The 25,858-nt window shown below is 43.7% G+C and overlaps 2 protein-coding genes across 2 annotated transcripts in view; one reads left to right on the forward strand and one right to left on the reverse strand.

Moving 5' to 3' along the window:
- The window catches only part of LOC144115001 (ATP-dependent RNA helicase DDX55), a 39,026-nt gene extending 29,881 nt beyond the window's left edge, over positions 1-9,145 (forward strand). Inside the window, exons 11-16 of the mRNA XM_077649112.1 lie at positions 3,048-3,127; positions 3,233-3,321; positions 3,385-3,511; positions 5,493-5,580; positions 8,798-8,929; positions 8,991-9,145. Of these exons, the coding sequence (XP_077505238.1) occupies positions 3,048-3,127; positions 3,233-3,321; positions 3,385-3,511; positions 5,493-5,580; positions 8,798-8,929; positions 8,991-9,029 (555 nt within the window). The 3' untranslated portion in view covers positions 9,030-9,145. The remainder of the gene's footprint in view (positions 1-3,047; positions 3,128-3,232; positions 3,322-3,384; positions 3,512-5,492; positions 5,581-8,797; positions 8,930-8,990) is intronic.
- Positions 9,146-13,710: 4,565 nt separating this feature from the next.
- LOC144115000 (dnaJ homolog subfamily C member 10-like) lies at positions 13,711-16,350 on the reverse strand. The gene has a single exon (XM_077649111.1). It carries the CDS (start codon positions 16,200-16,202, stop codon positions 13,857-13,859), a length of 2,346 nt encoding a protein of 781 aa, XP_077505237.1. The 5' UTR covers positions 16,203-16,350; the 3' UTR covers positions 13,711-13,856.
- Positions 16,351-25,858: the final 9,508 nt, after the last annotated feature.

A 25,858-nucleotide genomic window follows, 5' to 3' on the forward strand; every position in this document is an offset into this window, starting at 1 on the left:
ACTCTGATGTTAACCGGAGCATAGCTTGTACTGGGAAATTTGTCACGTGCCCTTTTTTTTTATTGGCCTTTGCTTTTCTTGGTTTTAATATTCTCTTTGTGCTGTTTTGCAATGCTCTTTCAAACTGCAATTGCACATGACCACGAATGCCACTCAGTTGGCCGAAAAAAAGGTGCAGGTTACCATTTAGAGGGGTATTGCTCAACCAGCAGATTCATTCGAAGTTCACCCGTTGCGGTGGCTCAGTGGTTAGGGTGCTGTACTGCCGAGCCTGAGGATGTGGTTTCAATTCTGGCTGCAGCTGCCGCATTTCGATGGAGCCAAAATGCAAGACACCCGTGTGTTGTGCGATGTCAGTGCATGTTTAAGAACCCCAGGTGGCCAAAATTTCGCCAAAGCCCTCCACTATAGTACCCCTTTCTCTCTTCTTTCATGCACTCCATGCTTTCTTTCTTGCATAACGACAGGGTTGAGGAGTCCACAAAGAAGTGAGACAGTTACTATGCCTGTCCTTTCCCTGCAACCATTTTTGATCTTCATTGAAAGTGGTAGCAGTAGTAAGTGGGTGTAAGAAAACGAAGAGAAAGGAGTACAGGCCTGTAAGGTGACATCAACTGGGCCACTATCTTTGCAGCATGTAGATAAGAGAGCAGAAATTAAAGGTGAAAAGATGATGAATTGTGTGCTTTTAGATAAAATATGGAAGTAAAAGATGTTTTTTTGTGAAACAGCTGAATGTGAGTTGCACTGACCAAGAGCAGTATGAAGTATGTGTAATGACTTCAAGTAGCTGTGAGGTTTTTGCAAAAACATTCTCTTTGTCAGGACCGTTTGCTTTCCTCACTTACAAATTAACTGTATCCCTGGAAAGAAGCAGCACTCACAAAAATAAGCTGCAGTCTGCTCTTGAGATGATGCCCTCTTTGTCTCTCGAATATCTCAACTATGAAAACAAGGGACAAACCAAGGGGAAAAAAAGCCACATAGCTTTGGAGAACTTATTTTTTTGTTTCAAAAACTTGACATTTCTTAGTCCATGGCCTCAATCTTCCCATTGGCAACAACTGCCTGACTATATTAATATAAATGTTAATTAGTTTTAGTTAAAGGAGTATAGACACCTAACTTTTGGGTGCGTGTTTTCTTGTTTGTTATGATGCGTAAGGCATTATTATACATGGATTACCACCTGGTAGTCTCCTACGACCGCTAAATGATTTATAATTTCATTTCTTTCTTGTGCTGTTTCGGTTTCAGCAGCCGAATGAGGACTGTGAGGTCAACGTGTGCTTACAGGTCATGTGAGACATGAAAAAACTGCAATATAATCGCTGCTTCCAGATTCATTGTCATTCTGCCTCTTGAGGAAGGCTGGCTTCAGCACTGCAGTAAATTAAACCATGAAGCAGCGATTGTATGGACGTTTTTTTATGCGTCACGTGACGCAAAAGCATACTGGCTGTTGAGACCGAAACTGAAACAGCATGACAGAAAAAATTCGATTATAAATTATGTAGCTGTCATAGGCGAATATCACACGGTGATTCATGCGTAGTACTGTATTCCGCATCATTGTTGAGAGGAAAACATGCCACCGAAGTTATGTGTCTATACTCCTTTAATTAGCTACACTACTATTCAAGAAGGCAACTGCGAGTGCCCCTCAAAGGAGGCCCTTCAGCCAGTGGCGTCGAATGGTTCAGAGCAGGAGAGGCTAGACAGGAAAGGAGAGGACACAGTCCTTTCCCTCATGCTGTGGGAAGTGGATTGTTTGGGCTAAGGTGGAGGGGCGAATAGGGAAAGTTGGAGAGAGGGTGCGGAATCACAAGTGCTGAGGAGACCATTCTCCATGGCATGGGGACAAAGGACCATCTGCTTCCCTTTCCTGTCTTGCCTCTGCTGCATTGAACCAGTCGACGCCATTGGCTGGAGAGCCTCCTTTGAGGGGTATTTGCCACTGCCTTCTTGACTTGTATCATACGTTAGGACAATTTTCCTAGTAACTGACATCTGCTGCGACTGACAGTTTGTTCCTGAAAAGCTTTTCTTTCTATTTAGAACTTCCTATGTTTAGGAATTTTTCAAGTGTTTGCTGAAACACCTGGTACAGTAAATTATAAATTGTTTTTCTTTGCTATATCTATTTCGTCACTGCCTTCATTTTCACTGTGGGGAAAAAAAACTTGTGTCTATGGGAGCTTGATAGGGACCTTGGCTCTTTTTCACTGTATTTGGGTTCACTGTACGAAGGCTCTTCTACTTTATTGGCTTCATTCAGATACCAAAAGTTTCAGCTACAGAAAATGTAAAGCTGAGCGAACTTTAAAAAAAAAAATTATGGGAACACTTAAGTCACCTTAAATGTGGAAGATGACAGCATTAGAAGCAAAGTTGCTGCTACATTTTTCTGGCTGTGTCGGTTCTTTCACAACATGCACAGTGTGGTCAATGTCTTCATATCTGCGTTGGTGCACACATAATCATGCACTGAGTAGGTATATCTTCATCCTGTTCTTCATATTTCTCTGTGTCTTTGACCATGTCGATGGCTTAGATGCTGTCAACACCTTCCACACAACCGGTTCCGACCTGCTTTTTTTGCCCATTCCTGGTTGTGGGGAAGGGGAGCCCAGCATTGTGGTCACATGACCTTGTGATGTCATCGCCCTCGTGACCGGTTAGCAGCTGTTGTGACTAATGCAGGATGCAAAATCACATGATGTGGAGTGCCACGGTTGGCACGTGGCCATTGAATTCAATTTGCTTGAATTAATTTAATTTCCACGGTGGGCAGGTTGTGATGGCATCACAAAGACACGTGACTTAGTGTGTCATCACTCTTTCGACCATTCAGCAACTTTTTTGATTAACGGATGCGAAATCGCATGATATGCAGTCTAATGCTGTCGCATTAAAATGTAGCTGGTACCTGGAGAGAAATGAGAAGAAAGGCAGGACGTGGAAGGCAAACTTTGTGGACAAAAAATGTTTGTAACCGATTTTTTTTTCGATACTATGCCATTTTTATTAATTGCCTTGTCTTGTAGGTTACATTGGAAGCAATGAAGCCTCCTCCAGTGGTTAATGACGTCATTTCAAAAGTGAAAAAAATGGCAATGAAGGACAGGCAAGTTGAAATTGTGAAGCCACCATGTTCTTTTATTCATGTAAATAAAGAAATCCCACAGGAAAGTGTGCAGTGAAAAGTGAGCACGTTCTTTTACCTTTCTAGGGCAATTTATGAAAAAGGAGTACGTGCTTTTGTATCATACATTCAGGCGTACAGCAAACATGAATGTTACCTTCTGTTCAGGATAAAAGGTAAGGTTGGGGTGTATAATGTTCACATGACAACAGCATTGCCTCTGTTTTTGCACTTTGCAGACCTCGACTTTGCCAAGGTGGCTGAAGGCTTTGCTCTGCTGAAGATGCCATACATGCCTGAACTGCGAGGGAAAAAAATTGAAGGCTTTCAACCCTCTAATATTGATGTAAAATCAATTCCATACAAGTGAGTTTTGAGTTTTTGCTTAAACCTAACCAATGTAAGTCCACATGCACATCACGGTCGCTAAGTTGTTCCGAGATTAGGGCAGTGTGCCTAATCCAGGGCCATCGCAAATATGTTTTAGTGATATTCTGGAACTTTATGTTTGGGTTATCCTAATCAGCTCTCAAATAGCCATAGCTCTTCATTTCAGAAAGGTTGCCCACTGCCGTCCTCACCCCTCCCCCTCTTGTATGGAAGGGCCATGCACATTTCTCATTTCTACGGGGGTTGCCCCCTCCTCCGTCCTGCAACTAGGCGCTAAGCGAGTGAGCCTAGTTTTGAGGGAGGGCCCCTGCTTGGATATGTGTCTGCCTATGACTGCCTATAAAAAAGTTAGTGCCCTGTCAAGCTAGTACATTACCAGTTTTTTGTCCTTTTTCCTTGCATTATTTACTGTAAAAGTTATAACCTCATTTAAATTAAAAAATTGGTTGTGAGGCATGGGCACTTCATAAATGTGGTAATACCACAAAAAAGTTGTCAGCTTGTGTCCTATGGGTTGTCTATGGCAGCCACCGGTAGGTAGCAATCCACCAACAAGTGAATTGTGGAACCAGTGGACTAGAGAAATGCCAGAATAGAGAAAATGAAAGCACATGTTGTCAGTGAATAGTTGCCTTGCAAGAGCCAGCTTTGGCTAGCATCCACTGGGACATGGTGGTGTCGTCGGAAAAGGATGTCCCATCTTGCAGCACAGCAGAGAGAACTGGCTTATTCTAGCAAGGAAGGGAAAGCATTTGATGACAACCCATGTGGTGGCAGGCATGCAAAAGTAAGCTTGGAAGAAAACGCCTAGTGCAGGATCAGATAATGGCAAGTCATTAGATCAACGATCAGGCTGGACAATGTCTTGTGTCTCAGGAATACCAAGAACTGTAGAGTAGTACAACCTGGTCAAAGAGCTTGACTTGCGCAAGGTTTTTGCAAGGTTGGTCTCGGGATAGTTTAATCTTGAATGACAGCGCTATGCTGAACAACATTCATAAATTATGTGCAGCTGTTAAGGCAAAGCACACAAACTTTCTTGCATGATACTGTACTGTTGGTGAAACTAGAGGGCATTAACACCAGCCCATGAGTTAATTCTAGGCCCCTTTTGTACAGTACCAAGGAAGGCTTTGTCTAATTCTGTCTGCAGGCAAAGTGACTGCTGCAGTCTTCTTGGGTCATTCACAAGGCATGGTGCTAATTGATTTTCTTCTAGGAGAGGTGATTATTGTGGAATATTGTGCTACCCAGATTCACAGCCTGTGAAATGTCATCAGTGGTGGGCAGAAATATGCTGCATCATCAAGACAAGGCACCCACACATTGCGTTGCTGCAGCAATGGCTGCCATCCACTCATGTTGCCTCCTATCATCAACCATTGGCCATACTCGCTGGGCCTTACCACTACCTAACTTTCATCTGTTCCCCAACAAAAAAAAAAGGCTGTCTGGACTCCATTTTTGCACTGCTAATGAGGGCACTGACATTGTGACCAGTGCATTGAATGGCCTAATTTTGAGCCAGGATCCAAGCACTGGCAAATCATTGGGCCAAGTGTTCGGATATTTGAGTGCACCGCATTGAATTGTAGTGGTAGTTCACTTACAGCAGCTGCTTTCCAATGTGCTAGGGTAAGAACTCATGGTAGCCTTTGTACATGAAATTTTTCAACCCCACTTGCAGTGCAATAAAATGTAGCGTGGCTGTCTGGTTCATTTTTGTATGTTTGCATGAGAGAGAGTATGGGTAAGACAGAGAGTAACAATGGGTAGTCCTGAATTTTGAAGATCTGCTCGAGCAGCACTGTTAAAGCATACTTATCTAATTTCTTTGTGTGTGTTTTTTCTGAATACTTTCAATTAATTGTGTTTGCTCAATTAAATGAATATTATAGTATTAGAAACAAGCTGTTTAGTTAAGCATACAAATATTGCTCTTACATTTTCTTTGCAGAGAAAAAGCAAGAGAAAAACAAAGGCAAGAAAAATTGAAAAGTATGCCAGAGGGTAGTAAGACTGACACCAAAAGTGCTAAGGTGAAGGTAAGAATGGCAATATCTGTTTGTTAGCTGCAAAGTAATGTATAAAAATAGGTGTTCCATGTCGAGATATAAGTGGGTATTGTTGTGGTAATGAAGCTTAGTATGGTTAGGGCCCCTACCCTCCCGCAATCCCATGAAAATTGGCAGATTTAAGCATTTCTCTCAGAATTGTATGTTGGCAGCCACAATGTCTTTTTTGATGCTATTGTTGCTACGCGCATCAGAAGGAATGGCAGTATGATGGAAAAATGACTGTTTTACGTTATTTGCGTGAATATAACACAAGGGGGGAGTTTAAAAATGCTGGAGAATTTTGAATGAAATATTACAACTAAAATACAATATGAAACTGCTCAGGCCAACCAAAGCTGAGGGTCCCGCAAAAAAATAACAGATGGCACACTAAGATACGGAAGCCGCGAATACATTGACGTTATTTATGATGCAACACATCAGATACATGCGCCACAATCGAGCAAAGCCAAGCCTTCGGTACTTTAATGCACGTAGCCTTCCACGCAGCAGCAGCTGCCACCATCACTGCGTGGCGCCGCTACTCAGTGTGTAGCGCTGCCCAGACCTTCGCCCATTTGCTCTTCTTTGGTTTCCCTACTTCACTCAACTCTGTCAGTAGATTCTATTTCTCACCAACTTGCACTGGCTTTTGTCCATATCCATATCCATAGTCATCTTCTCCTTTGCACTTGCACGCCGGGCGCTTTGCCCCAAGGTTTTTTAAAAGCTGGCTTCTCCTAGGGACTATCATGCCTGGCGGCGAAGGTCGCTTTTAGTGGTGAAGAAAAAAAAAAATTTACACTGCATTTGTACTTTGGTTCCGCAGAATTTCACGGATTCTTTGTTCTCAATTCACGGAATTTAAAATTTGCCACTGCAGAAAGTTAGATGCCTTAAATATGGTTAGTGGTTGTTTAAGGCTAGCAGAAATTGTTTTAATTGTGCTAACCAAATCAGTAAATTTAACTGGGAAGCCATGGCAGGTTCACAAAAGGATTCGATTAGAAAGTTTTGATCTGTCAAGAAACCACAAATGACATAATTTTCATAGTGATGGCTTTGTCACAGAATTGTTCCCAAAATATGACCAGACTGCCAGCAATTGGGAAAATTTGCAGCAGCAGCCCGATTTCGAGCATACCGCACCTGGCATTCCTATGCCGGGTGTGACATTGCGTGCCTCAATTTGCCCAGGTGCAGTAACTGTCAACGCATGCCAGCAGCCGTTGTGTTGCCCTGCTTCAGGGTTTTGCATGCCCCTTTTAGAGCATGGAGAAATACCCAGAAGAATCAGATATTTACAGAAGAAATGGTGTCAGTTGTGGCTTTGTTTTGCGACTGCGCAATTTTCGCATTAAAACATCATTTATCTCCACCAGTTCGAAAGTTCATGAATTCTTTCCCAAGTGGTAGCAGTAATGTTTGCTCCATTCCTGCAAGGTGTACCGTTTCTCTTACAATCCTTGGCTCATGATGTATAGGCTAACCTCTAAATGCTGCAAGGAAACCATTCAGTAGGACCCTAAAACGCGCTTTATTGAAGTTGCAAAATATGTGCAGTATACAGCCACCCCTTGCAGAATCATTTACTGTAAGAATTTTTCAAAAATGATCTGTATTATATGAGTTAACGATCAGAAATTGCCTTCTAGTGATTTCAAAGCATTCCCTCTCCTCACATTCCTTTATGCTGGAGACTCTAGGTGGAAGCTCTAGCCCAAAAATTCTGGCTATTTGCAAATGTCGAATTATGTCATGCACAGCCTTCGTAGTTACTGTGTTGGCACAAACTCATTTTTCAGCAGCCACACACAGAAATGGTGCCACCAATTGATGGTGTGGCATCTTTAAGTGAACCATAATGATGTTTGACTATCACATTTGTTGCAACTGAAATTATCTGAAAATTGAGGTCAAAGCAAGTGTTATATTCTGTGCTGAAATCCCATGAATTTCCATGTGCAAAAACAATGCAAAGTAGGAGAAAAGCTAAAGTCATTTTAGAGTTGCAATTAGATGTTCTATACTAAGAATGTCTTAGTGAAAAAGTGCTCACCAAGAATGCAATCAGACAGTAGGTATGTGGAGATTGGCATCTTCATCAGAATAATATACTATTGGCAGCAAAGGTAAATGGACAACATAAGGATGGCCAGCTGGGTGAGCTGAACAGTTCATTATGAAAGGTGTAACCTTGTGTAAAACAGGACCAAGGCAGATGTTGCTAGTTTAGCACTGTGCTTGTCTGCCTTGCATCATGTATTGCGCACTGTTTTTCCTACTACGAATGGAAGACGCAAGCTAATTTAGAGGTTTTATGACAGGAAAGCATAACACTGCAGTTGGAAAATGGTGAGCATGGTAGGTATTGTCTGCTACATTTAGCATTTGCCGATCATGACCCGTCACTGCGATGCCAGGTTCCAAGAAAAATAAAATTGCAAATATGCTTCTGTGGTGTTTACTTTTGCTGTCAATGGTAAATTTTGCATCTAGAGAATAGCTTTGACACAGGAATGTGTTGGCTGGCTGCTTGTGACTATGTTAAATGAGTATAGATACCAAATTTTTGCTTGCGCATTTTCTTCTTTCAAGTGATGCGTTGGACGTTGGTATACATGGACTACCTTGTGGTGTTCACCTACGATGGCTAAATAATTTATAATCGAATTTCTTCTTGATGCTGTTTCAGTTTCGTTTTCATCTGCCAAACGATGGCTGTGATGTGCAGTTGGTGTTTAGGTCACGTGATATGTCGTTTCTTGGCATTCCAGCTTTGAAGCAGGCTGGCTTAAGCGCTGTAGTGAATTAAAACTACATATCAGCGATTATATTTGTTTTTTTTCGTGCCTGACATGACCTAAAGATCAACTACACGTCGCAGGCATCGTTCATTTGATGAAACCGAAACCAAAAAAGCATCAAGAAGAAATTAAATTATAAATTATTTAGTGGTCGTAGGCGAATACCACGTGGTGAACCATGTATTTTAATGGCTATGAAGAAAATATGCAAGTAAAATTAGTGTATATGGTCCTTGTTATTTTTTTAAACTTCTACTGCGACATGTGAATACTTGTACGTGTTGGCTTTCATTGATTCCAGTAGTGCCCTGCGTACTTTTGGAAAAGGAAATATTGCATTACAGTATCAAGAATGTTATTACATAATGTACAAACTACAAACATTCTTGCCTCCTTAGGCCTCATTTATTAGGAGCAGCAAACTTAAGCCACGAGGCAAGAAGCGAAAAACAAGAGAAGAGTATGAGAATGAAGAGTGGGACGAGTTGGCTTCAGATGCAAGGCTACTGAAAAAGCTTAAGTGCAACAAGGTAAGCCTAGATTTTGTTTTGCAGCATTTGCCTAGTTGCTAAGCTCTGACATGTCTTTCAGATCACAAAAGAAGAATTTGATGAAGCATTTCCGATATAGAAGAACCCATTGTTAAGCATCATTTCATGCATTATATGCTGCAGGAAGCGACCCTGAAGTTGTTGTCTCCTATTATTATTGCATGAAATAAAATTGTTACAATGGTAAAATTTATTGTGAAGTTTTAATGGACTCGTTTTAGTCCACATACCATGAAACAGCACAGAAAAAGCTGTGCAACCTTGTCAAGTAGCACGATGTGCAAAATAAATGCATATAATTACAAAGACATTAAAGGCATAAATTGTCAGCATCTTGCAGTCCCAGTGGCACGATCGAGAGGACATGAAAAAATGAGCAACAAACAAGCAGCACTGGATGTGGCCAAGCTCAAATCAAATGTACTTTGCAGATGTAAAGTAATATGAAAGTAAATAACACTCACTGAATTGACACACTTCACAGTCTACAAGAGGTGGTCATGTAAAGAACTTTTTTTTTTCCTGAATTCTGCAGTTTTAATGCTAATACATCACAGCTGGAATCCAAAGCTTGGCACCAAGCTACAATTCATTGCTGGATCAGTACACTAGTTAGCAAATCAATCAAGTAGTTTACCTACTATCCATATTAAATGATTACAAAAATAAAACTAGGTAACAATGCACAGCTGGTATGTTGCTACTGCTAGCTGCTGCCAGTCTTCGTAAGAAAGTAACTACAGCACACTTTGAGCCGTAATCATGCACAAGCACTTTTGCGCTTCATGGACGTGGCTGTCTACGTCAATATTCTCTAGCACTTGCGAGAAGTTACATGCTTGTGCAAAGAACATTTTTGATTGCAGCTAGCCCACTGACCTAGTGCACTTAAATGTACCAGTTTAGCAGAGCTAGGCATTACTAACAGCAGAAAGGTCATGGCTGGGAAGAAACTTCACCCATGACCAAGGGGCCTGTGTAAAACCTTTCAATGGAGTTTTAATGTTGTGCATTAACACCACTGCCACACAATCCTCCTCCTGCAGCAAGTTTTCCATTTACTGTAGTTGCAAAGGACTTCTCAATTCCAAACATTTCCCTCTACTGGGAGCCCCTGCTTTCCATGAGCTCAAGCAATACTCTTCCAGTGCAAGAGACAACTCAATATTCTCGAAATGGTTTCTCATTGTGCATGAAGTGTGTGCAGTATTTTGGGACCCACAGCTAACAGCAGTTATTGGGGGACTAAACTGACAAAGCTTCTTGCATGTGAGAAAAGTTCACAACTAGTTGGCACCTTGGACATTACGTTGATTACATAGGTGCTAGAAAGTTATGAACTGGTCAAGTGCAAACAGCTTTGCGAACCTATGCTCTGATGAGCTAGGTCTAGGTTTCCCAACACTGAACACAATCAGTGCAATGCTGTATTTTGTAGTTCTGCATGTTCTGTTCCCCACACTGTTCTGTTCTATGCCACTTGTGGGCTGGCACAGACTGTGGCATTTGGAGGAAGCCAACCATTGGTTGTTTTCAGCAGATTTAGGTGGACAACCAAAATATTATGACTGCAAGAAAGGACAAGCCACTTTTTGAGTGGAAATCCACATTTTCTGCTCCATCATCATCGTCCAGCCTGACTAGGCCTCTCCCATCTCTCTACAATTAACTCTCTCCTGTGCCAGCTGTGGCCACCCTATCCCCGCTAACTCCTTAATCTCATCCGCCCACCTAACTTTCTGCCGCCCCCTGCTACACTTGTCTAAATCTAACAAGTGGGCAGGCCTCTATCGAAAGGTACTGGAGGGTTCCTATAAGTTGCTCGGAGGGCTTACAGAAAGCCCACAAAGGAAAAGAATCTAAAAAAAAAAAGGAGTGCATCACACAGCACGAGCAGGATATTTTTGCACCTTGCTAGTCAATCATATAGGAACACTGAGGGCCAACTGCTTTTGGCCTGTATCAATTGATTACTGCATTGATGACAAGGAGGCTATTTTCACTGAGAATGCTGCTTTTAAAAGCTAGAATAAGCCAGAAAATGAATTAGAAGTGTTGTCCCCTGCTGTTTTCCCAAACTAATTGTGGTGACATCAGTGGTTTGCTTTTTTTTTTTTCAAATCTCTGAGGCAAGGCCACACTGACATTCTATGTTAAGTTTGAATTGACTGGCAAGAAAAAAATGGTCCACTTCTAAATTCAATTTTCAAGGCAATAAATGCATTTTTTGCAGCGAACAAATGTCAACATAGGTACGAAACGACAAACATTTTTTATAAGTACAAAATTTGGATGTTGTCCTAATTTTCCCTTTAAGCCTCAATTTGACCCTCCACTAGTTCAGTTTAAACCTAGTAAGAGCAGGGTAGCATGAGCTGTGAAGTTGTAAAGTGACTTCACTAATGCGAAACCTTCCAGGTTTACAAAATGCACAAGATGCTAGGACAGTGTACAACATAGCTTGTGCACAAGTATGCAAATACCATTTTGTACGCTCAGAACAAAGTCGTGTTCATCATTTAACCAAGCAAATACCCTTTAAATCTTGCAGAGGGCCCATTACACCTTTAGCCACTGTAGAGTTTCCAATTACTTCTTGGCAGTATTGAAATTTTGTCCAATCTGAAATTTATAATCAACAAAAGGTTCTGTAATAAGGGAGTAATTACTCATTGGCATTCACCCAAGCGCAGCCATAGGGCTACAATGGAAAGCTATACTGTTCCCACTTCGAGTTATTAATGAAGGTTGAGGTGAGGTTGAGGTGTTGAATGCTACAGGTGGGGTTAGCCTTGCTTTATCTGCCCGCAATTGCTCCACTGCAGCGTCCCTTCGATATTAACAATGCCGCATCTACCCCGCTAAGCGCACAGTCTCTTATAATAGCACACGTTCTCTCCCGCAGTCACCATCTATGCACACAATCAATCCACACAGTTCACATCGCAGTCCACTCCAGAAATCACCATCTATGCACATATTCAGTCACAGTAGAACATAGACCATTGTAGTGCCACACTCCATACACATTCACTCACAGTATAAAGTAGTCCACTCCGGAAGACACCATCTACGCACACATTCAATCACAGTAGGCCATAGTCCGTTCCTGCTGTCACCATTTAAAAACAAGATCCGTGTTCTGCAGAAATGTTAAAAGGCGTGCAGCCTCCCTTCTGCACCTCAACCTTATTAATGAACTCGCTCTTGCCCTACCATAAGCTTGCTGTCCCAGTTAGTTCAGTTGGCAGAGCGACTTCTCCAGCGAAGCGGTGGTCCCGGGTTCAAACCCCGGACCAGGTCGAATTTTTCTTTAACTGCAAAGTTTCTGAAAAAGCTGTATAGCTTTCCTTTGTAGCCGTATAGGTGGATGCCAATGAGTAATTACTCCCTTATTACAAATCTACTCCACCTTGGAGGATTCCCCTACACATTTGACCAACAAAAGTTCTGCTTGCTTGCATTTTTTTTAAACGAGAACATCTTCGACGGAAGTCCGTCTGGTTGGGTTTGAAATAAAAGTTGAGAAATACTCATACCAGCCAATATTTATTTTCAGCCCAATGTTTCGGGAAGGGGTGACAAGACATGAGCAAGCAGCAGCAGGGAGCAGCCTTCGCTTCCCCTTCGTTATTATATAGCGAAGGCCATTAAGATATGTTAGTAAAATGTTTAGGGCTACAAAGGAAAGCCGTACAGCTTTCCTTTGTAACCCTATGGCTGCGCTTGGGTGGATGCCAATGAGTAATTATGTACTCCCTGATTACATTAACATATGCATGGAGGCATTCCCAGAGTCCTGTTTACCATCGCCTCCATGAGCTAGATGTGCCGTGACTTGATGTCTCTTGAAGGGATTATGTTCCATGGCCAACATGCTCGCTTCTTTTGTGGTTGGTGGTGTGATTTTGTCGTCGGTGCGCTCGCAGCGGCAGCCCAGACACCCAACACAGAAAGCAACCTTTTTGCGAAGCACTGTAAGTGCACAGACCACAAAATCACTTTCGAAGAAGTCGGCGTGTTGGCCACGAAACATAACCCCTTCAAGAGGCGTCACGCTGAGTTGCAGCACATCCAGCTCGCAAAAGCAACGATAAACAGGACTCTGGAGAAGCTCTCCTCCACTTATGTTAATGGTGCCACACAATAACAAAGGGAACGCGAAGGCCGCTTCTTGCTGCTGCTTGTTCATCTCTCAGTCACTCCTGATGAAGAGAGAGTTAGTCCTGGAACGTTTGGCTGAAAATAAGCATTGCCTGGTTTGCCTGGTGTATTTCTCAACTTTTGCATTTTTTTACATGCCATAGCCACAGCAATAAAAGAGTGGCTTAATTTCTCTATCTGACCATATTCTCGCAGTTCAGTATAAAAAAAATGCTTTTGGGCTGCACCCACAAAAGAAGCTCCACATGATGGCAGTCAAGGTCACATTCATGACAAAAACGCTTGTTGCTACTTTCAAGGATGCAGCACATTGATGGCCTGTGAAGTTAGCTTGCATCCTACAAAGTACTTACAATAAAAGCGAAAGCTAGCATCCACAAAGCATTGTGTTCCATGTCCAGTGACTTGTGAAGTACCAAAGAGGAATGCAACAACGTAACGCTATTTTGTCAACTTAAACAGAGTGAAAAAACTCGCGTAAGAAATCATTGCTGCACTCTTTCTTATAGTTCACTTCAAAAATGACTAGGAGACCCCAGCAAGAACACAGTGGAAAAATGGAAAAAGCACAGGCTGAGAGGGAAAACGTAGCCCAGTAGCCACTAACTGGACAGCAAAAACATTCCCAACCATGGACTGCTTACAGGTCAACATCAAAGATGTCTTTGTACAGCTGCATAATAAATACATCACCATACAGGAAACAGTCCCTCAGGCTAGTTGATATGCAAAAGGACAGCTTTCACAATTCATCATCAATTCTTTTGGTCCGAGGTCTTTTCTTAAGAAACAATTCCAATACATTAACCAGGTCTGCCTCTCTGTGATCATGAATGACGCTGCCTACCGCAGACTGAACCTTAGCAGTCCTGCCAACATAAAACATCAGAGTTGGATAACGATGCACTTGTGCTGCGTCGCAAGCGTGCCAGTGCTCTTCGCAGTTGACAGCACCAAATTTTACCCTACCTTCAAACTTTTTCGCCACAGATTCAAACACAGGCCTGAACGACACACAGTGGCCACACCATGGAGCATAAAAATCAACAAGCCATGGTGAAGTGTCTTCAAGAACTTGCTTATAGAAACCATGATGATCAAGCTCTTCAACACTGCTAGGAAGAAAATGCATTGCCCAGTCCCTGAAAGATGCTGCATCTCTTGACCAACCATTGAATGTTGAAAAATGGCGGCTGCTGAAATGACCACGAGGATAGATTCGAATGTGAGGATATGAGCGGACACCATGTTCATTACAGAAGTGTCTATGAGCTTCACAGTCAACTTGACCTACATTAATGTTTGGCTCATCAGATACCATTTTCGCAAATTTGTTCCATTCTGGAGCTAGTTTTATACAGTGACCACACCAAGGAGCAAAAAAGTCAATAGCCCAGACATCATCCACACCCTTGCTTTCTACAAGCTCTTTAAATGTTTCAGGAGTTAGAGTTACCACTTTTGGATCGAGAGATATTTCAACAAATTCTTTGACTTCCATAGCAGTCTTATAACCACTCATCGATGTTGTAGAACCATTATGGAACAACACAAGACTTGGATATGAGCTGATCCCATTGCTTTGGCACACTGAAGGGTCAGAGGTGCAATCAACAACACCAAACATAATGCCCTCAAAAGAACGAGACACTTTTCGCAGCTCTGGAAGTGTGCGCATGCATGGTGGGCACCAAGGTGCAAAAAAATCAACCAGCCATGTGTTTCTACTTTGCGAAACTTTCCTATCAAATGTTGCAATTGTCAATGTCTGTAAGCGGCTTCCTGCACTTTCTTTCGCAAATGAAGCTAAATCACGTGCATTAACACGGCCATGATAGACTTCATATTCACCGCTTGATCGCAGGAGAAGGAACAAAGGAGACTTTGTCACAGAAAACTGCGAACAAATGTCAACCTCTTTGCTGCAGTCAACAGTGCCCAGGCGTACTGACTGAATGTAGCCTCTTATGTGTTTCAACTCAAGCTCTTGCGAAACATCAGGTTGTCCACTCTTAGTAAAATGCAAAAGCCATGGTTCGGACTCATCACCACCATCTAATTGCAGAAGAAGGCTTTTAAAAAACTCTGATGTTATAACCTCAAAGCTAGGAAGCTCTTTTAGAACAGCTCTGCGCAATTCAGAAGCATCACTGCCCTCCAAATCCTTCGGCTTTTTAAGCTGGCTGGTGGCTGCTTCAAAGAAGTACACTCCATCGCTAATTTTCAATTTCTCACACGTAGCTGCTTCTCTGCTGCAATCAACAAGTGAAACATAAGCCAGGCCATCAAGTGCAACAGCCAACTTTTTGAGTTCCTCTTTTGCTAAGCATACATTGGCACTGGTACAGGAAGCAACTACCACTGATCTGAGCAGTGAGCTGGCTTCTGGCTGCAACAGACCCGTATCAGATATGTCAACATCAAGATCGGGTAGGCGACGCAACACGAAATCGTTCAAGTCGTCCAAGTCACGAGAACCAGCGTACTTTTCCCTTTCCGGGTAGAAAATCAGCGATGGAAACGAGTGTATGCCCTCCTGCCTGCACAACTGCCAGTCTTCCTCGCAGTTGACTGCCCCGATTCGTATGACCCCTTCAAAGCTCCTAGCCAGCTGACGCCAGGCCGGAGCGAGGTGATGGCAGTGGGAACACTGCGGCGAATAATAGTTCACAAACCAGGTGTCTTCGGACTCCACAACAGAGCTCTGAAAATCGTTTCTACTTAGCGTCACCACTTCGGGATCGTCGTCGTAAATGCCGAATTTTTCGTAATAATAGTTCCAGCTGTGGTACTGTCGCCCCCATCCGTTCTGGTCGCCATCCAAACCTTCTTCTCCGTAAGTGTCATAACGCTTTCGAATGTCAGGGTCCTTCAAAACTTCATACGCCTTATTTATCTTCACAAATTTGTCGTGCGCCTCGGGGTCACCTTGGTTTTTATCAGGGTGGAACTTGAGCGCCAGCTTCTTGAAGGCGCGTCGTATGTCACGGCTGTCTGCATCCCGCTCGATACCCAGGAGTTGGTAATAATCTTCGCACAACGCAGCTGGCCAAAAAACGGCCATTAGGATCAATGTAGCAGCTCTCATGGCGTAAACCAGGCCACTACGTTGTCGCGGCAGTAATTACAAAACGGCAAGACTCGCAGGAATGCGCAGTTCTTCCAGACAATACACGATGCTCAGGGCACGACTTTCTATCGCAGTCAGCTTAACGCTGTCCGTGACCTACACCAACGTGCACAAAAAAGAGACTTGGTGAAATGCTACACAGGCACGTAACTTTGCGAACTGACAACGTCTACAACAATTACTAAGGGTAAATTAAAGCGCAAGTATGGATACTAGTACAAGCAGCACAAGGCCCACGCAACAACCTCCACGATTCACACCAAACGCGACACGAAAACGGTTCGGATTGGCGCATAGAGTTTATGGATTGGCGTGGCTGGCGCGGTTGCTAGGCTGCTAGCAATTTTGGCTAATTTTGGCCCGACTAGGGTGTACCCGAACAGAAGTGCCCGCGAGTGAAAAGCATCGAACCTATGTCAGAAATGTGGAGAGCTGACAAATAGGCTTGTAATGGTGCTAAGGGCAGTACAGCTAGTGACTGAAAGAGAGATAGTAGGTGTCTTGACACAAAAAGAAAAGTCTCCATCTCGCAAACTTTTACATTCCTTTTCGACAAACAGAGGCGGCTACTGAGCTCTTTCCCAGCCTTCCCTCTGGAAGAATACTCAGCTGGGTCATTCCACGCCTAACGTCCCAGACGTTGCGCTCGACCATTTTCAATTTGCTCAAAAAAAAAAAATTATGGCAACCACTGATCTCCACTAGGGGGCTGGATAGCGTATCAAGCGCCCGGAAGTGAAACCACCGGAAGTAAGCTTGCTTGTCCCGGAAGTCAGCCTTTGACAGTGCACGAAATCAAACCTCAGCGCGGTTTTCAGTTATTGTTTTACACTAAGCATTTCGTCTTTTTGCCATTCTCGTATTTTTCCACTACAGTGCCTACCTGTTGTGCCGTCAACTGCATGAGGAGACCAGCAAAGTCTTCGGTAAAGACGTTTCAAGAATTAAAGTCCAATACATCGCAATGGGACGACACTAGCAGACGACAGGACGTCGCTCGTGCCTCGTCTGCTCAGCTCTGTTTCGTCCCGTTGCGCTAGCATCGCTAACTCTGCTCTTTGTTGTGATGCATGTTGTCGCGCTCTAAGTCCAAGTTATACCATCAATGAAGGATAAATTTAAGAAAGAATAGGTTGGAAACCTTCACCAGGCAGCCGGCTTTGCAGTGACCATTCTACCGAATTAAGTTTAGACCGAACCGGAGAGAGGGCGAGGATATCTATCTGGTGAGGTGCCGGCGGTGTTCTGCTGGTTCACAATAGCGCCTCCAAAAAGTATGATACTGCTTTTTCTACAGAGTGTATCATGCACTGTTTCGTATATTGTATCAAGTTATGCCCGAATGGGCTTTTATTTGTGATGATTGGTGCAGTTGACTCCAAACAGCGCTTGCCCCGCTCGCTGCAGCATTCGTCTTTCTCGTCAGTCGTTTTTCTCATGCTGTGCAGCTGAAACATGGCTGTGCTATGGAGTTAGGTTAAAAGCACGTCTGGAAGGTAAATGACACCGTAAAGCGGCAAACAACAGCTGCCATCGATGAAAAAGACATCGTCCGAAACCGACTCGAAACTGAAACTGCGGCAGCTCAGTATTTCCGCGCCATCGTTCGCCTTTTCTTTGCTGCATGAAAATTCGGTTTTATGATGACGTTGCCCCATCGCCATTCCACTACTTCCCCTAATTACGCTCGGAAGACAAGAACCAGATAAGATCATAAGTGTTTAATGCACGTGCCCCTTTGCCGCGGCAGGGTGAGACCTGCATGCCTGTTTTCTTCGGTTTCTGTGAAATTACAGGGTTAAAACAATGCTCACATATCTCGCGTTGAGGTTGCTTATTCCTTTGATATTACAGTGCACGTTACACGAAAACAACGCAAATAACTGAGGATGGAATGGGGAAAGACGCGACTTTTTGCATTGAAATACACAGCAGACACCGAACTTATGGGACATGCCACCCAACTTCCGGTGGTTTCACTTGCGACAGAAGCGTTTGCGGGTACGTAGGCGGCTGGAAACGCCGATTGGTCGGTGGGAGCGTGTCTGCGTCTGTCTGCGTGACGTTTTTTTTTTTTTTTCGCTTCGCACTCGTTCTCAACCGGATGTGGGGTCGCCGCGCCTCTCTCGGCCTGTCCCTAGAGGGCCTAGGGAATCGCTAGGTCCGTCCGTCCGCCGCGCGTGCGTGGTCCGTGGGCATTCCCTTCGTGAGCCTAGGCGGCGGCGCGCGCGCTTCGGGAGCTGTCCAAGGCAGAGCGGCGGCGAATACAGAAACAGACGGTGGCGGATTCGCGGAGGTGCATGTACTCGCCTGCCGCTGGATAAAACGAGTAAACAAATAAACAGAATAAACAAATAAACAGAACATAGCATCAGCGTACAAACCGCACATAATAATTGTAACAGAAACTTGGTTAAACTCTAGCATTCGCGACGACGAGATTACACCGCCAGGTTACAGTATGTTTCGAAAAGAGGAATTCCCGAGGGGGTGGTGTGGCAATTATATTTCAAGAAGCGCTAAATGTAACACGTCTACCTGACATACCTGCGATTGAATGTGTTATCGCGAAAGTACATCGAAAAGAATTAAACTTCATCGTAGGCGGATTTTACAGGCCCCCAAATAGCGATAGTACGTTTTTTGATGAACTAAACGAATTTCTATGTTCTACCAAAAGTCTTTCTTCAAACATGTTACTTGGCGGCGACTTCAATATTCCTTCTATTTGCTGGGACGGCCCATTTCCCGATCCCCTGTCTGGGGCAGCTGAACCACTTGTTGACCTAATAATTTTGCGCGGCTTAACACAACTGGTAAAGCGACCAACCCGCATCCTGAACGACACTTCTTCGATATTAGATCTTTTCCTGGTCAGCAGTAGCCTACTTCGGCGTGATCCAAAAATACTTGTTACTGAGGGCATATCTGACCACAAAAGGATATGCTTAACCTTGGAACTCAAATATGTGACAAAAAACAAAAAGGAAGAACGTTTGGTACCGATCTTTTCACGTGCTAGTGACGTCGACATATTAGATGCCTTAGAGAGTTCATTCTCCAACTTTGTCCTTCTTGCCGAATCAACTGAATGCTGCGTGGACGACCTGTGGTGCTTTTTCAAAGAACTTGTTCTGAGGTGCATCAAGCGCTTCATTCCCGTGCGGCTGAAGAGAACGCAACAAATGAATCCCTGGAAAACAAAAGAAATTGTACGCCTGGGAAGAAAAGCGAAAAAAATTAGAAAGCAGCATCGCAGGTACCCTTCGGCAACTAATGCAGATAAGCTTTGCGCATTACGTTTGCAGTTGAAAGACAGTATCAATAAAGCCAAAAAACACTTCTACACTGTTTCTATGAAGAATTTTCTCCTTTCTTCCCCGGCAAAGTTTTGGCGCCACTTCTCTTCAAAAAAGGAGCCCTTGCCCAGTTTTTGCATAAATAATGAAACAGTGACCGATAAAGCATTGATAGCAGTGTCATTTAATGAGTTGTTTCGCTCTGTGTTTACAAACGACGATGGTATAAGACCAAGTTTCAACCTGCCCGCTAATTGTCCTCCTATCGATAATGTCTGCATATCAGAAGAAGGCGTTCTGTCATTATTGCTTAACTTAGATAGTAAAAAATCCCCGGGAATCGATGGCATACCAAACGCCTTCCTTGTAAGGTATGCCGAATGGTGTTCAAAATACTTGTGTTTACTATTTAGCAAATCCTTGTCGCGAGCAGAATTACCAAATGATTGGAAATGTGCCAAGATTACACCAATACCCAAAACAGGAGACCGCTCATTAATTACTTCATACAGACCCATCTCAATACTCTGCACATGCGCTAAGACATTCGAGCATATTATCTTCCAGCATATTATGACGTTTGTCGAAATTAATAACATCATAGATTATAGGCAGCACGGGTTCCGTAAAGGGCTATCGAGTACAACGCAGCTAGTCGAAACTGTTCACGACATCGCAGCAGTTCTAGATAGGCAAGGCCAAGTTGATATGATTTTCTTAGATTTCGAAAAGGCATTTGACCGCGTGTGTCACCAAAAGTTGCTTCTAAAATTAAAACCGATATTAAAAAATGAGTCACTGCTACAATGGATAGAGGCATATCTTACATCAAGGAAACAAAGCGTGTTCATTGATGGAATGTGTTCAAGGCCGGCACTTGTTCGTTCCGGCATCCCACAGGGATCTGTTCTAGGCCCGTTATTTTTTCTTATCTTTATTAACGACATAGTAACGAATATACCGGTGAAAATCAGGTTGTTTGCAGACGACTGCATCCTTTATAATGAAATTAACAGCCCAAGGGACCAGGCCGTATTAAATTCTTCACTTACCGCTATCTAAACATGGGGCTTGACATGGCAAATGAAGATAAATACAAAGAAAACAGTAGCAATGACAGTCACCAGGAAACGGAAACCATTACCCTTTAAATACAGCATCAATGGACAGGTTCTCTCTTCTGTACTAAGTTACAAATACTTAGGTGTAATTCTAACATCCGACCTCAGATGGAATGAACACGTAACCTACATCACAAAAAAGTCCATGCAGAAACTGGGATATCTGAGGAGATGTTTGCGACAGTCAACACAAGAAATAAAACTTCTAGCGTATAAAACCTACATTAGACCAATCCTTGAATATTGCTGTATTGTATGGGATCCATGGACCCAGCAAAATATCAATAAGTTGGAGAGCATCCAAAGAAAATCGGTAAGATTTATATTCAGTTCCTATAGCTGGCGCACTTCACCAAGCATACTTGTTAAACAGGCTGGCTTAGACCCACTACGAATCAGACGCTATCGGGAAAGGTTGAAGATCATGTATTTACTCTACCATGACAAACTAGGAGTAGAAAAGAATAAGTACATTGAACAAGTCACTAGACGCCCAACGCGATCGCATCACTCAAAAAAATTAAAGGAATATTGTAGAAAAACCGATGGTTTCAAACATTCATATTTCCCACGAACGGTCCGAGATTGGAACTTGCTGTCTCCAAACACAGTGGAAAGTCGATCCGCCGAGTCATTATGCAGCGCGGTAAAGAAAAACATAGGTATGTAAATTTTTTATTGGAAACAGATGAAGTATAACCTGTCTTATTTATTTGTTGTGATTTTCCCTATCACAGCGATGGTCTAAAATTAGCATTCATGTGCCTACATTTTTTTTTACATTTTTATGCGAAAACTGTGCTAAAAATGTTTTGCAGTGATTTTTATGCTGTGTTATGTTTGTTTCTATCTTATTTCCCACTCCTGCCTAAGGCCTCAAATAAGGCTGGCAGTATCTTCGAAAATAAAAATAAATAAAACGCAGACACGACAGGAGACTTCCCTGGAGCCTCTTCGGCAGGAATAGTCATTGCGGAATCAGCGGCGCAATTAGCTTAACTAGAGACACGTGCACTGCGCATGAAAACACAAACACACAAAATAAAAATAAAAGAGGCGGCAAAACATCCGAGTTCGGGAAAGTGTCGTGTTGGGGGCAAACGTGAATGGCGGAAGCATTTAGGCAAGGGTTCTTCAATTGCGCCCCGCTCGGCAATGTGGTCGAACTGGGTGGGGTGGGGGTAAAGATGCGCTTTTTTTATCCCGCGCGCGCTGTCAAAAACGTGGGGAATTCCGAGAAAAATCTTGAGAAAATGTGTCTGTCCCCAACCGGACACGACGTCATTAAAAGTCACGTGACTATGACGCTCAGACGTGACGTCACTTTTTTGATCAATGAGCGTTTCCAGCCTACCTACCCGCAAACGCTTGTCGGCATCGACCGAGCAAGGTGGTCGAACTGGGAAGATATAGGGGTGGCGTGGGGTGGGGGTAAAGATGCGCTTTTTTTTATCCCGCGCGCGCTTTCAAATACGTGGGGAATTGCGAGAAAAATCTAAGGAAAATGCGTCTGTCTCCAACCGGACATGACGTTTTAAAAGTCACGTGACCATGACGTTACAGGCGCGACGTCACATTTTTTTTACCGATCAGCGTTTCCAGCCTACCTACCCGCAAATGCTTGTCTCCCCACGGTGCGGCTGTTAACAGTTAAAATGTAAGTTACGGCGGCGGTGCGGCCAGCCAAACGCCCAGCAGAAACCCGATCCCGCAGCCGGGCGCCGCAAAGCGCAAATGTCTCCGCGCTGCCTCGCGTGAGAAGGGCGCCTCCGCCCCGCGTTCCGTCGCGGAGACAAAAAGAGGGCTCCTTCCTAGAAACTGAGAGAGAGAGGAGAGTAACAGAAAGAAAATGGGGAACGAAGGCGCGAAATCGCCCAAGTGCCCGTTATTGCAATGGGTTCCTATATGGAGCATCACGCTCTACTATCTGCAAAGCAGGAAAAAGAAATAAGAAAAACAAAATATATAAAAAAGATAAAGAGTTGAGCGGGGAATAGGCAATATGCTTTGCTGTCACAAATGTTTTCTCTGGTCATGAGCAAGAAAGACTTGCAGGGGTAGGAGAAGGGCGACATGTGGAAGCAAGCACGCAAATTGGCATGACCTCAGGCGATGCAGTCGGAGTGCTGTGAATTTCAGTAGGGCTAGGACTCTGACCGCTGAAGTGTGGAGAGAGTACCAGAGCTTTCATTCATACCGGCCTGCACAGTATTAAATTTATATGTAAAGTGTGATTCTAGTTTTTCACGCTCACGGGTATTTTGGAAGCCGCTCTGTAGCAGCGTAACTTTTAGTTTGTGAAACTCGTGACCTTCCTGGGGAAGGTGTTTCGACAGGCGGAGGAGAGGAAGAGATCTGGTGTGCGCGCGGTGGTTGTTGAATTTAATGCGGAAGGAATTCTCAGTTTGGCCAATGTATTGCATCTGACAATCACCACACTCAAGCATGCATACTACGTTACTACTGTCATAATTCAAGTTTTCACGGATGGAATGTTTGAAGTTAGAGTGTGTGCTTTGAGCTAGTGTTGTTGTCCGCATGTGCTGGCAAACTTGACAGCGACTCTTCCTGCAAGGTAGGCAAACCGCATGCTTTCCCTTATTGACAGTAGAGTGAACTACATAATTCTGTATGTTTTTTGGTAGTCTTTATAGGTAACCCGTGAAACTGTTGGAAAAATTTTTGACAATCGATCGTTTTGTTAGATTATGTTGAAATGTTTTTAGAATTTTGTTGACATTAGGAAGGTTGTTTGCGAAGGTTAATACGAGTTTCGAGCGGTGTTCATTTGTGGTTGCTGATGGGGGATCCCCAAACATTTCGTTACGATTTTTTGCTTCCGCTTTCCTAATGGCATCACCAATAATAGAGGCCGGATAGCATTGGCCCCTCAGAACCTCCTGCATACGGTTAGAATTTTCTTTGCAGTCTTCTGGTCGTGAGCAGATCCGTTTTAATCTGATGGCTTGGGAATATGGAATTGAAGTTTGGCAGTGGCGTGGGTGGTAGCTCTTGTAATTAAGGTACTGTTGCCTATCCGTGGGCTTTCTATAGACACTGGTGATTAAGGTACCCTTCTCCATTCGAAATGAAACGTCCAAGAAATCAATTTGACTGGTGGAGTAAATGCGTGTGAAGCAGAGGTTTAAATGTATGTTGTTAAATGCTGAAATAATCTGGATGAGTTGGTCCTCGGTTTTCGTCCATACCATGAATATGTCGTCTAGGAAGCGCTTGGAAAAAGCCGGTTTTGTTGGGTATGAGCGGATAAACTCTGATTCAATGCTATGCATATATATATATATATATATATATATATATATATATATATATATATATATATATATATATATATATATATATATATATATATATATGTGTGTGTGTTGGCATAGTTTGGCGCCATTTTCTTTCCCATAGCTGTACCACTCGCTTGTAGGTAAAAGGAGTTATTGAATTCAAACCAGTTGAGTTGGAGCATCAGCGTGTGTTCCACAGGATGCGACCGGAGCTCTAATGCCATCATCATACGTTATGCTGGTGTACAGAGACTCTACATCAAGGGTATACATATATATATATATATATATGTGTGTGTGTGTGTGTGTGTGTGTGTGTGTGTGTGTGTGTGTGTGTGTGTGTGTGTGTGTGTGTGTGTGTGTGTGTGTGTGTGTGTGTGTGTGTGTGTGTGTGTGTGTGTGTGTGTGTGTGTGTGTGTGTGTGTGTGTGTGTGTGTGTGTGTGTGTGTGTGTGTGTGTGTGTGTGTGTGTGTGTGTGTGTGTGTGTGTGTGTGTGTGTGTGTGTGTGTGTGTGCAAAGTTGAGAAACGCTTCATTTAGACAGTTTTATTTTGAGCCGTCGTTTCGGACAGAGTACAGAGCCTGTCCTTTCTCCAGACTGCAGTTGCAACGATCTTCTTCTCATTCTTAAAGGGGCTATGCAATAAATAATTGAGATTGCGTAAAGCAGACGAGAGATAGGCATTTCATCACTGGCCACCCCAACGCAAGGATTTTTAATCTAGCATCAATAACACCAAGATATAGACGATTGAAAATTACGCTCCTCCTCTCCCCCTGAACTCGTACACGCGGGGCACCAGACAAAAATAACAGAAAACAGCTCTGGGACTGGGCCACGCCCATGAATACGTCATCCGCTGACATTCCTTTTGCAACTTCCGGTTGTCGCTCCTAGCACCCCAGCAGCAGCGGCGGCGGCGTGATTGCGGCGCACGTCGGGTGTCTTTGCTTGTCGTCTGTTGTAGTTAGCAATAATGGACCTGGACCTCGAGGCGCGAATGCTCGCTCTTACGGCCGCGATGGGCATCGAGCCCTATGCGTCCCCGCCGTACCGGCTGATCGCCAGCGACGACAGTAGGGACCAGGCGAGTCACTGCGAGTGCCTCCGGAACTCCCGACAATAGGAGGCGCCAGAGGAAAATTGAAACCATATGCGCGAAGGCAATGCCCTGGCTCGCGCTTGACCGAGAGGGTCGCGCGGCGGCACGAGCAGACGATTTTCACGGCTACCGGATGTGTGCCCCTGACGTCGTGGCTGCCGTGGCTCCAGCGAATGAGAGCGTATGGTGGCCTGGCGACGTCATGGATATAGTGACGTCTTTTTTAATAATAATAATTAATAATTGGTTTTTGGGGAAAGGAAATGGCGCCGTATCTGTCTCATATATCGTTGGACATCTGAACCGCGCCGTAAGGGAAGGGATAAATAAGGGAGTGAAAGAAGAAAGGAAGAAGAGGTGCCGTAGTGGAGGGCTCCGGAATAATTTCGACCACCTGGGGATCTTTAACGTGCACTGATATCGCACAGCACACGGGTGCCTGAGCGTTTTTCCTCCATAAAAACGCAGCCGCCGTGGTCGGGCTCGAACGATTTTAGTTTCAAAATCGCTCACTACGAGCACACCAACCGGCCCGCGAATTAAAAAAAAAACACGGTTTTTAAAAATTCATTACAAATTGCCGGCTCAGTTCCGAAGACTCATACTTGGTGTGAATGCTTCTTAGCATCATTTCTAACAATTGAAAACATTTGCAAGCGACTTTTTATTCATTGCATAGTCCTTTAAAAGGTGTTGTGACAAGTTCCTACGTGCCACAGTAAAAACAATATTGTCGGTGGTTGTCCACACGCGACAGCGCACAAGATTGGAGCTAAAAGTATTTGGCAAAGTC

The sequence above is a fragment of the Amblyomma americanum genome, chromosome 1, assembly GCF_052857255.1.
Source record: "Amblyomma americanum isolate KBUSLIRL-KWMA chromosome 1, ASM5285725v1, whole genome shotgun sequence".
NCBI lineage: Eukaryota > Metazoa > Arthropoda > Arachnida > Ixodida > Ixodidae > Amblyomma > Amblyomma americanum.